Source organism: Pogona vitticeps, chromosome 11 (genome assembly GCF_051106095.1).
Source record: "Pogona vitticeps strain Pit_001003342236 chromosome 11, PviZW2.1, whole genome shotgun sequence".
In the NCBI taxonomy this organism is placed as follows: Eukaryota; Metazoa; Chordata; class Lepidosauria; order Squamata; family Agamidae; genus Pogona; species Pogona vitticeps.
In genome coordinates, this window is record NC_135793.1 from 9,105,423 (window position 1) to 9,118,483 (window position 13,061).

Sequence of the window (13,061 nt, forward strand, 5' to 3'; positions counted from 1 at the left end):
TATAAGCATGTGTTTGTTTATAAGCATGTTCACCCAGAAAAGATTTCCAGATTGACTGACCATTCAATCAAAATAAAACCGTTCCTACCTTTTAAGTTTATGGTTCTAAAAAGTACTGTCACAGAAGGAGAGGAAAAGAGGGAAAAGAAAAGAAAAATAACTTGAGTTCTTAGCACTTTAAAGTTTTTTTTAAACGGCCACCATGATTGCAGCTGGATTGACAGCAATGTCACTGGATATTGTTCTTCTTGTCATAACCAGCTGGAACAGATACAGTTAGCATAGAAGAAGACCCACCAAATGGCTGATTTCCTAACTGAAGCAACGGGATGGTCCTGCTTCTTGTCCCTCTCCCTCTCTCTTTCTGCAGCAGCTGAATGGAGTGGTTGCCGGATGACAGCCAGGAAGGGAGCCATGCACGATGGAGCTGGTTGCTCAAGAGGGATGATGGCTTTGATTCTCTGCCTCCCATGACAGCCAGATGAAATGGAAGAGAGCACTGGGCATTAAGGGGTTTAGCTCTAGCATGGAATTGGGGGATGGACCTGGTGGGCCAGCCAGGCCATCCCCAGTTTTTATGAGATTTCAGGAAGTGGAAATGTCATGTATTTTGGATAGGAGTGGTGTGTGTGTGTGTTGAGAACTGTAGTCTGAAAATGAATTTTTCCAGTCGCTAGACTTTTACATGTTTTCATGCCAATCCCTCCAGCTTTGTAACAAGGTCCAGAATTTGGAAATGATACTTCCTTGGACTACATACAGCCCCTAGAAACCTCAGCAGCATTGACCACTGGCTGAAAGATTCTGGGAATTGTAGCCCAAAGAAGTAACTTTCTCAAGCGCTAATAAAGGCAACAGGCAAGTGTTTTGAAAATGAAATTTAGGGATCTCAGAAGTCTGCACCACTGCTTGGGTTCTGTGGTGTATCACCTAATCAGCACTAACTCTGAAGCCAGAGGATCATACAGCAGCATCGGGGGAGAAAGACAACTCTTAGCTTTCTGTGCATCTGGAAAGTAATCTGGAAAGTGTACTTAATGTACAGAAAGTGTGCTGCTTCTATAAATATCTTTTAAGGCATTGATAATGAATGTTGTGATGTTTTGTGAAGCTGCTGAGATGCCTTGTCCTTTCTCCATCTACATAATTATGTTGCACCCAATAGTCTAATGTACACATGGGGAAATCATGATGCAGGGTGATGTGAAAAGTCTATTGCTATTCTGCTTTCTTCTTGATTGATTCATGGATTAATAACTTGACCCAGTAGAATCACATGTAACACCCTCTCTCCCATACTTTCCTCTTGGGTTCCATTGAGCCAGCTGTGTCTTGCTAAGGCTAGTAACCCCTTCTCTCATTCTGCATGATTCTATATACCTATATCTGTTTGTGTATGTATATATTTACAGGTCCAAGCGGAAGTTACTGGGGTGGAAGGAACCCGCCGATACCTTTGGCAACCGGCAGAATTCCCAGGTGCCCTCAAAGAATACAACGGGCCCCCTGATCAATGAGTGTCCTCCGGGAAACACAAGAACCTCCAGTCGGAATGAAGACTTTAAGGCTCTTCTTCAGAAAAAAGGGGGTAAGGGTGCCACTGGCATCCGAACCTCGGCAGCCGAACTTCTCAAGACGACCAACCCTTTGGCTCGGAGGGTCATGACTGAGTTTACTGTAGACGGGGCAATCCAAGGCCAGAAGGCTCAGCCATGAGCACATGTTGGGATTTCTCTGTCTCTTCTTCGCACTAGGCCCTGTATCCCTCCCTCCAGGCTGACGGTCAGGATGAGCTTCTCTCTTGGGTCCTCAGCATCGTCATTGAACTTGTCAGCATCCGCCAAACCTTTCGCGGGTTTTAATTGGGACAGTGAATTGGGCAGGGTGTGGGGGAAGAGACTCCTATTTCAAGAAAAGTGTCTTAAATGTTGAGCACACCCATCTTCCTTTGGGATCAGCCCTGCATCTTTGCTTTTAAGGAACGAAGCTTTATTTTTGCTTTTCTGTGTTGGAAGAGGAGCCCAAGACATGGATGTGTCTTAAGCAGGGCTATTACGGGTTGGTGTCATATGTGGCCTCGCACCTTCCCCCGATCGCATGAGGAGTGAAATACTTCTCTCTCTCTCTCCCTCTCTCTCTCTCTTTTTTCTCTTTCTACTTTCCAGGTGTACAGATTAGAGACCCACCTCTTTTGATTTCCTCTGTGCAGCAAAGCTAGCTTAGTTAGAACTGTTCAGAATTTTTGGCATGTAGTAATTTCAGTCTTTCTAGCATACAATACATGTCTGTTGTGGCTTATGTTTTTGTTTATTGTTTTTTTTTTATATTTTCCCCTCAGAATTTGCTTAGCCCTTCTTCCCTTGATTGTCTCTTTTCAAACTGTAAACCTTTTAAGAGGTTGCAAGCTGGTCACTTAGGAAGAAGAGAGTAAAAGGCAGAGAAGGTGTTCAAGTTGTCATGCACCAAGCTCACTATTCAAGATGGCGTCTTAGAGTCTCCACAGAAGAGGGCCACCATTTTACTACTTGAGGTGTCTGCCTCCCTCTTAGTGGGATGGGAAATCTTAGACCAACAAAATGGAACCAACAAAATTTTAAATGTCCAGGAATCCTCATAATTCCACAAGAAATCAAAGCACATGGTACTGTATCTTTGGAACTCTTCACAGACCTAAGACTTAGACTAAGAGGCTGATGGCTGGGCACCATCTTGAATTCTGAACCTGTGCTTGAACTCTACCTGTCCTAAAATCAGTGGTGGTTGAATCTTCTTATGGGAAAAAAGAAAGCAAAGCTTGAAGCTAAATGTGATGACTGGAGCAGGCCAACTTTGTCAGGATCCTTCCCCTCTGTGAAATTGTATTCCAAATATTTCTAGAATGCCTATAATCCTTCAGGTCCTGGGCTGTCTCTGACCATTTTAAGTTCTCTTTAAGCTACATCCTCATCCTTACGATACCACCACTAGGTGGTTTTCTAACTCGTACGTTTTGGAGGATTTTGTTAAAAAAAATTCTAAAAGGTTGAAATTCTCTCTCTTAAGACTTAGTTGTTAGCACGGAGAGTTTTAAGCGAAAATATACTGATAATTTTTGTTGGGCAATGCAACCACTCAGAACTTCTCTTAAATTTATTTTAGCCCTCAAGCTGAAAGGGGATGCCACGTCTCTTCCCTAATTAGGTGTTCCTAATTAAATTAGTGGAAGCTACAACTGTACAAATGTTCTGGGCATGGTCTTTTAGCCCCGTGCACTCTGCCTTGGTCCAGTGCCCCATCCTGTGTTCCTGAGTTGTTATGATGACAACCACACTCATCTGAGTCTATGAATGATCCATAGAGGCCTGCCCACCCCCCTCCTTGCAAAAGAAATCCTGAAACTTGTTTGCTGCCCACAAAGATAAATGCAAAATGATGCAAGCTGCAGAATAGTCATCACATTTTAATTCTGGAACATTCTGGCAGCTTGTTAATACATCAGTAACAACAATAAATCCACCCCCTTTCCTCGAAGGTTTTTTATTGCCAGTGCAGAATGTTGAAATGCAAGGGGGCTGACTGCCTCTGTTTAATGCAGTGGTTCCCAATCTTGGGTTTCCAGGTGTTCGTAAATCTACAACGCCCAGAAGCCTTCACCACTAGTTGTGATGACATAGAGATGTGTCCAGTTTCTGCCTTCCTTGTGCTCTGCACTTTGTCCCTTGGCAGTTCATTATGGTCTCTATTCTCTGCTCATTGCCTCCCACCAACACAATGGGTGTGATACATTTTGCTGAATGGGCATAAGGCAAGGAAACCAGAAAAAATATACAGTATATGTTGGTTTTTGTTTTTTTTAAAAAATGCAAAGACAATCCTGCTACAAAGCGCTGCTCCTGATCTGGCCTGCTTTAGCGGCTGCTCTCTAATTGACAAAGCTGATGGCAACAGGAGCCGGAAGGAGCGACACATTCTTTACGTATGCTGGGATGGGGCAAAGTTAGGTGTTTGATAATATGCAGCAGGATAGATGGTTTTTTGTTTGTTTGTTCTGAAACAAGCATCTCCTGCTTTTCCCACCCCCTTTTGTTTTCTTCTCCAGATATTCTGAATACTCACAGTTTCTTTCTATGTTCACAGCTGACCTGCTGTAGAAATTTTTTCCTTTAAAAGGGGGGGGGGGAATATGGTCCTCATACACAACCTGAAAGACAGGTGGGCAATACTTTTATTAGATCACTAAAATCTTACAAACTGGGAAGCTTTAAAGTCTTGCAGGAGTTCTCACAGCCCGATGAGAAATCCTGCAGGGCTCCGGAAGGTTGCCTCTTTTCAGATTCTTCTTTTTTTAAACTCAGCGATCTTTAAATCTCATCAGTAAAAAAATCCACCGTCATAGCCCACTCATGAACATGGGGAAGTCAATGCAGCCCTCTTGCAACAAATAATTTTTCTCATGCTATGAATACCGGAATAGAATCAGGGCTCAATTTAGTGAAGAAAGGGGCCTATTGAATCCTGCAAGCTTCTGCTCCTGATTGTTTCCTTCAATTGTACTGAAGCTATAATATATTCCAACGCACAGTTACTGTACTTAATTTCATAACAACACTAACCTTGCTCCTTCCACATAACCTTGTGGCTAAAGGGGAGCATCAGAAAATTAAGAAGTCCCTCTTTCTTTGCTCACACACCTTCCATGATTTCGGGGCTGTAAAGGAAGGATGATCTGTTTTTGTAAAAAGCATATCTTTTTTTTATTTTACAAATGTTTGAATGAAAACAGGAAGGGCAACACATTCTTCCTGTTTTTTGTTTGTGAAAACATCTGAGAGGTGCATTCATCACAAAGGAAGCTGGGAACAATTATTTTTTACTGTGATTATTAAAGGAGTTTTGATTGGGGAAATGCTGAAAAAGCATCCTTTCATTATGGATTTTAGCCAGCTTGTTATTCCAGCCACGGCCACGAAACAATCAAGGGAACTGTCATAGTGTGGAATTGCTGAAAATATTTGGTTTGTTTTTCTTGCTTGCTTGCTTCATCTTTAATTGCCACACAAAACGGCAGCTTCCATGTTTGTTGATATGGAGTTATGCCAATAAAACAGGCCCGAAACGTGCATTTCAGTAGATATTTTTGCTTTATTGGCCCTGGAGATTTTGTGCCTTGATAGAGATGAGCATCTTCAGCACCCATAGACCCCCCTCAAGTACCCCCACACAATAATAGAATGTGTATTATTGACAAATTGTGACTCAGAAAGTCAATTTGTGCCCTTTAGAGAATATGAGGCAAATTTTGTCATATTTTGTGTCACCACCCCCAGCACCTGCTCCACATTTTTAACCTAAGAAAATTGACCTTTGGAGGTTCAAAGGGACTGTTTTTTGGGGTTTTTTTAAATCATGAACTAATATTACTTTTTATATTTCCCTCTTTACCACGTGCATCAGTTTAGGATTAAAATGGCATGACGTCTCTCAAGAACCCTCGGAATTGTAGTTTCCTGTGTTTCCCCCTCACAAGGTTATAGTTTGATGAGAAAAGGAAGAGGCTATGAAGCTGTAGCGCGCAGTGCTTACAGACAAACATTTCTAGACTCCCTTTCCACTTCTGCCTTATTTTTGTGGAAATGGATCTCCCCTCCTGTGGCTAGCCACTGAAACTCAGGTTCTCTCTCGATATTTATCTCCTTTCGGGAAACCAAGGTCTCACAGCAAAGTGATTCAGATGTAACACCAAACCACAGTCTAGCGTTACAAGAACAAGCCACAGAAAACTTCAGACCTTTGCAGTCTCCCACCCCGTTTCCATTCAAAAAAGAAGGGTGGTAGTGATTCCCATCAATTTAGATTCACCACAGTTTGTCAAACTCTCTGTATTCCATCCGCCTGCGGTTAATCTTTTCTACCGTTAGTGGAAACAAGCCAACTTCAAACTGTGTGTCTGGCTTGTTTCAACAGAGTAGACTTAAGATTAACCATGCAAAAATTAGATGTAATTAATGTAAAGCAGAGTGTGAGGAATTAGATTTTCAGATTTCTTGGACTACGGATGCCATCATTGTCCATCCTGGGAGTTCTACCTGACAGGCTACAGAAACCTAAATATGCCGTATCAGAGAAAGGCCTCAACTTGGGTGGCTTTGAATCTCAACTAGCTCTGCCGAGCTTCCTGTTCAGAAAGAAAGCTTCCAACTACGATAGCTTTTGGGCAGGACCAAAATTTGTCTTTCTGACTGTAACTCTCAGGTTACTTCAAACTAACTTGGGTTTGGTAGTTTGTAATTCCAAAACATCATACATATATATTTTTTTCAGTTTCTGACTTTTGCTCAATCTGGATTGAATTTCTGCTCAAGCTGTATTCATCCTGGATGACATGACCTGCCTTGTCATGTCATCCAGATCTACTGGACTACAGTCCCATCACTTCCAGCCGACTTTTGCCATTGACTGAGGATGATGGGAACTGGAGAGAGCCAGGTTGCTTAAGGATGTTCAGACTATGGTTTAGAGTTGTCTCTGAACAGCCCAGCCCTTGTGCATCTCAGGACACGTCACACACAGCGGCTAGCTATGATGGGTGGAGAATCGCGTTGCTCAACTTATTTGACTGACTTTTATGATTACCAAAAAGTGCCCCCAATGGAACCAGAGTTTGGAGAAGTACCAGTTTTGAATCACAGTCCTCCATCCAGCTTGGGCTGTGGTATTCTGGGGATTGTAGTCCAAAGAAATAACTTTCCCAAGCTCTCAGTGAAACAGGGTAGTACCTATTGTAGCCTGCTAACAAGGGACAGTGGCCAACTTAACCATTTATGAATTGCGAAACAGGGTGTGTATGTATGTATGTGTGTGTTTTCTGAAAATATATCTATAAATAATATATATGTATGCAGGGCTTAGTTTTGTATGAATCTTATTATATCTATTCAAATTGTATGAAATTCAGTGTATTCGGTCCCACTATATCCAATCTCATGGATGGTTGGCATAGGGCTTATTTCGCTGTTTCTGGCTTTACAGAGGGCTGATGTGTTTGAATGTACAACATTAGCATTAAAATATTTCTGAATCTTGCGTAGTTTCCAGAAATAACCGTGCCTCAAGGATCTTATTAGTTTTCCTTCTGCAAAACTCTTCGTTTCCAACCACTAACACAAACCTTGCTATAAAGCACTTTTCTCCAGGACAGCATCTACCAGAATAATTGGACTCTAGCTCTCATAATCCACACTAATGATGGGAGTTGTGGCTTCATCAGCTCTGGAAGACACCAGGTCAAGAGAGGCTGTTTTAAAGGGAACATGAGGGAAAGCAGGAATGTGAGTTGGTTTTGCTATACTGCTGTTTTACAGCTGTTTTAAAAGCATGACTTGGTGAATAACACTTTAGTTATCAGTGTGCTGGAATACAGAAATGACATATAGAAAAATATAGTAATCATCTCTGTAAAGTGCTGGTATTCTTCAATCTTTCTCAAATGCTAAATTCCTAAATAAAATTTTTACTCAGTACAGGTGAGCATAAGTAGTAACCACAGAGCAGATTTGTAAAATATTCTGCTGTATGCTTTTGGGGTACAGCTGATTTGTTCCCTGAAAACAATGATCCTAGGATTCTCTAAACTTGAAAGCAAGTCCCATTCAACTGAGTTAGTTTGCTTCAAAGTCAAAAACCATTCAAACACAGAGGAAAGTGTTCCTTTGGTCGGACCCAATTGCATCAGAAATGCTTGTGTATGATTTATTTATTTTTTGCATTGCTGGACTGCTGAAAGAAGAGATGGAATAGCCACCAGTTTGCACCCTGATGTTTATGAATCACACACATGCACTGAAGAGCAGACCCCCTTTGGGCTCCCAACTCAAAACCAAAGACAACCATCACCTTGAGATCTGAATAGTTGTGGAAGCTATTCTCCAAAAAAGAAAAATTAGCAAGCTCTTATCCAAGCTCCTTCTGTCTTTCATAGCAGCCTGAAAAAAAAATGGCTTTGGGATAGCCACTTTTCTTTTAATGGTCTAAGAAAGCCTTCCTGATGTTTGCACATGTTGGCTGCAATCCTGTTGTATAGCTAGGCGGGCATAACTTGAAGTTGCTCAAGCAATTGTGAAATTTATGCCAAGATGGAAGTCTTATTTAGAAAACAGTTCCACAAACACAGCTGTGCAGTCAGCGTGGCTGGTTGTGCAGCTGGTTACACGGTCAACTGCAAGGTTGACTGTGCTGTCAATGGCACGATACGTTGCATAATTAGACATAGAGACGGCCTAGGCGTTATACCTTGTGAATTTCTGCAGGCGTAACTTTATGCTATGCCAACTGCAACAGGATTTCAGTGAGCAATTTTCTCCAAAATGGTCCTTCATCTGTCAGTTGGGTCAGCAAAGTGGCAGCTGTGCTCGAGAAAACTCTGCCGATCCTTTGGAAGAACTAGGCTGATGCAAAACCCAACAGAGAGGCAACGATGGGTGAAACACACTTTAGGAAATGAAATGTGGTCCCAAAACTGGCCGGGAAGGTTGTTTCTCATGTTCTGTCCAAAGGAATTCCGGGATTTCCACACAATCCATCATTCCCTTTTACAAGCCAGGCAGGAAGACTGTATGGGATTTGAAAATGCGTCTCCCTTTCGCTTGGGAATGTCAGCAGCACTGGGAGTGATGTACCAGAGATGGTGCTTTATAAATTGTCATCATTCTCCTTGGCTTGTTGCGAGAGACTGAGCATGGTGCCCTGCAGAAATTAACCAGGAGTGTGTCTATACTGCGCAGCCATCTCAGTTTCATACTATTTTAACTGTCATGCCTCCGTCCTATAGAATCCTGTCATTCAGAATTTATAAAAGTACCTAGAATTCTTTGCTCAAGAATCCCAGTGGCTTCCTTGATCTATAGCAGTGCAAGTGGCACCAAACCAGTTTAACTGTGGGGTACCTCTCTCTCTCTCTCTCTCTCTCTCTCTCTCTCTCTCTGTGTGTGTGTGTGTGTGTGTGTGTGTGTGTGTGTGTGTGTGAGAGAGAGAGAGAGAGAGAGAGAGAGAATATGTTTTTAATTACAGTGGGGTCTCTACTTAAGAACTTAATCCGTATTGGAAGGTGGTTCTCAAGTTGAAAAGTTCTTATGTTGAATCTGCATTTCCCATAGGAATGCATTGAAAACCATTTAATCCGTATCTGCTCTTTTCCGTCCATAGAAACTACAGTGGAACCTCTACTTAAGAACTTAATCCATTTTGGAATGGTATTCTTAAGTTGAAATGTTCTTAAGTTGAAGCAAAATTTCCCATAGGAATGGACTGAAAACCAATTAATCCGTTCTGGCTGTTTTTTTGTTATGTAGAGGTGTGTTCGTACATTAACCAAAGCTGGTTAATACGTACTCTACCACTATGGGGAGAATTTTTTTTTTAACATAAGATGACCTAAGGTTAAAAAAAGAGCAGGAAAGGTTTTTTTCCTGTTCTTATCTTGGATTTCTGTTCTCAAGTAGAAGCAAAATTTAGCAAATGGAGCTGTTCTTAAGTTGGATTGTTCTTAAGTAGGGACGTTCTTAAGTAGAGACCCCACTGTATTTGCAACGAACCTCATGGGCCCGGGACCACTTTTGAAGAGGTCAAGGAGTTAAATACTTGTCTTTTTCCAATTAGCAATTATCGGGGGGTGAGAATGGTGTTTGCTTGTTTTTTTCAAATAAGAACTTTCCAAAAGTTGCCAAGGTCTTCACAAAAAGAATGGAAAGAACTTGAAATAGAAAATGTTTGAATGTGGCAAAAAGGAATGCTGTGAATGCGAGGCCAATCAACCACAAAACCTGCATCTTTCAACAGTTTGTTCTATATTCAAGGGCAGTAAATCTTTCAAATGGTATGATGTCAATTCCCAGCAAAAATCACCATTCCAACCATTAGTGTCTCCTTTATATGTCACTCCACTGAAAATACAAGCTTCTTTTCTTCCTAAAGAGCCTATTCCTCTTGCATACACACACATACTGGCTGTACATCCCACTCGGAAAGGTCAAGGAAGAAATTATTTAACAAGGGCCATGACACAGATAAGGAGACCTGTGACACCTTCCGGAAGATACTTTGCAACCCCCTTGGGGGGGGTCATGACCCCCAGTTTGGGAAACACTGCTCTAGACAAGATGGGGGAACAAAAAGAGAATGAAAATGACATCTGCAAAAAGAAGAAAGGGTGCCTAAGAGTACCAATCTGCTTGTATCTCTAGAAAAGACAAGAGAAAAATGTCTGTCTGACTCGTCCATTCTGCACACACTGATGCTGCTTATTCACTACATGTATTGATGCTTCATTCTAAAAAGAGGCAATAGTGGATTGTCTTGCACTGCTTCTCCTGGGCATGGCTGGCATAGAATCTACTTTTGTGGTACTGGCAAATATTACTGGAGTTCTTCATTATAAAGTCTTCCATTTAGTCTTTTGGTCCAGTCAGTTTCTTCTTCTTTTCATTAACATGTTTCCAGAAATGCCCTCACAGCCCTGGAGGGAGGCTGAAGCTGATCCTGGCAGGAGATCCTTCCATTCTCTTTTTTACCTTTGCGGAGCATCTCTTCTGACTGTGCAGAACGCTCCAAAGGCCATGTCATCCTCTGAAACAGCCAAGCTCCTTTCTATTAATAGTCCTTTGTCTCTTGGGGGGGGGGGGGAAGGAGGTGTTACCTGCTTAGATGAACTGGATTCTGTTCTAAAATGCATTTGGCTCTAGTTGACTCCATCGCTTGCTTGGCTTTAATTACATATTCCTCCATCCGTTGCCATGGATTTGAACAATTAGGGCTGTAATTAACATCCTGGCTGAGACGTGAAGAGAAAATGTATCATAAAAATGTCCACACTTCATTGATTTTGGGATGAATCCCCTCCCCCACACGTCTGCTCCCGCTCCCTTGCTTTTCCAAAGAGATTGGAAATTGTACAAAATGGTACCTATAAAAGACCCGCTTCTTTGTGTGTATCTTTTCTGCCGCTCCTCTACACAGAGAAGGCCAGCAGTGAGGGTGAAGTGGAAAGGACCTGCCAGCGTCCCCTCTTCCTCTTTGTGACATGATCGCTTCCAGAAGGAGGCTTTGCTTAGGTCGGTCTTGGGGTGTCCGTATGAAAGGCAATGGCAGGTAACAGAAAGACGAGCCTATGAAAGAGACAGTGGCTGTATCCCGTTGTGTAGTTACACAAACAGCATAACTTTTGGAACTGAATTGGTGTGAAGTGAAGAAAACTTCGACATTATCTGTTGCATATTGAGTTATACAACCGAGCATACCACAGATAAGGTCTGTGGAGCATTTCTTATAGCAATTCACCTCTAAAAGTTACATTTTTTGCATAACTCCACAACAGCATTTCAGCTAGCAAAAAGAAAGGTAAAGGTGTGTGTGCATGAGGAACCACAGTTCTGCACTAATGCAAGTTGCCTCTTGCTGCCTGTCACATCACAGTGAAGTAGATTACTTCATGCCCAGAAATTGCTCTAAACAAAATTTGTGCTGCACATCCACAAATGTGGGTTGCCTTCTCTAATCTCCGGGATTTCCACCCTGGGGAATGCTGGGGAGATGTACACAGATGCATATTCCCAACATCCCCCAGGACTGAAACCTGGAGATTCTGGAGGCTTAAAATGATGAATGCTGAATTAATTTCTACAAAAACAACAACAACAACAATCATTAGAGCCATGAATGAACTTTTAGCCATTAATTTCAGAGCCATGATCCAGATTCAATATAACAAGTTGAGGACAGAACCTACAGTTGACATGTACCTTCAAATATTTATTTAAAAGAATGGGCAGAGGGAGGGACATCAAAGATATTAGATCAGTAGGTGGCACTGCCAGATTTCCCAAGAACGTGACCTTATTCTGCTCATTATCTTAGCCATGCACCAGAGTGGGAAACCAATTAACCTCCCAGACGTAGCTGGATTGTAAACTCAGTCATTCCTTCCTCCTGAGCTACACCAAGCAAGTCGGATGGGAGTTGGAGTCCAGCAGCAAAGCTAGCCATGAGCTGCCTCACTCTGACACAGCAACAGGATGGCACATTTAATTTTCTGGAGAGAGAGGTTTGCTTTGTAATTTCTTAGGGTTGCCCTTGTTGATGCCTAACCCTGGAGACTCATAGGATGAAAACATAGGAGATGTCTGAGCTATGGGCCACCCTCACTGATTTCACGTACAACTTCTTGGCTGTTCTTTTTTACAGCTTAGGATTGTGAGTGGTGTAATTCAGTTTTACTTTATATTTACAGTCTGGGAAGACGACGATTTATAAACCTGAACCATGTGGGTTTTCCAAAATTCCAGGGGCAGGAGCAAGAACAAGTGTTAACAATCCTGCTGCCCTGCCAACCCAAAAAGAATTTGATGATGTTGGCGGAGAATCTTTATGTCCTGAATTTTCTTGAATGCATACTGTATCTGCATTCCTGCTAAATTTAAGGGGAATGCATAGGGGTTGGATTCAAAGCCCTGGGGTTGATAGACTAATCCCTAACCTGATGGAGGTAAGAGTGCAGCCTAAATTTTTCTAAGGGATTATTAGTCTTTGTACTTCTGTCTTGGTGGACAGGTTCATCAGGCAAAATCCAAAAGAAACAAAACAAAACAAAAAGACAAAAACGTTGTGGCCCCTTAAAGACCAACCATCCTATTTTAATGTAAGCTTCCTTTGACACGTCCACTTCATCAGCCACGAAGAGACAGAATGAAACCAAACGAAAGGCAGACGAAAATATCAGTTCACATTCATGGGTTACATGCAGTAACTGGGCCCATTTTTGTTTTGCCGTCCCCTTGTAAAACCACTTTGGGAAGATAGAAAAGAGACACTAGGTCTGAATGGAGATGAGAGGTTGGGGAGGGGGGGGAGAGAGAAGAGAGAGAGAAGAAAAAGAGGGGTTGAAGATGGTGAGAGAGGGCCATGCACAGACTAACACGGCTACCTCTTCCAAAGATACATGGTTGTGTTCTTAGAGACTGTTGTTTCCATATGCTGCTCAGTGCTGAGTGTGACACTCACCCACCCCAAATTTCCAAACCTGCCATTTGAAA

General features: G+C 42.1%; 1 protein-coding gene across 5 annotated transcripts in view; it reads left to right on the plus strand.

The window, feature by feature from the left end:
* Positions 1–7,080, plus strand: part of NHSL2 (NHS like 2) — a 100,666-nt gene extending 93,586 nt beyond the window's left edge. For 4 of the 5 annotated variants that reach the window (XM_078380750.1, XM_078380749.1, XM_078380747.1 and 1 more), the window contains one exon: positions 1,413–7,080. In XM_078380750.1, coding sequence (XP_078236876.1) covers positions 1,413–1,716 — 304 coding nt within the window. In that variant the 3' untranslated portion in view covers positions 1,717–7,080. Of the gene's footprint in view, positions 1–370 lie in introns of all 5 variants that reach the window. The other variant, XM_078380748.1, reaches the window with a different exon arrangement.
* Positions 7,081–13,061: the final 5,981 nt, after the last annotated feature.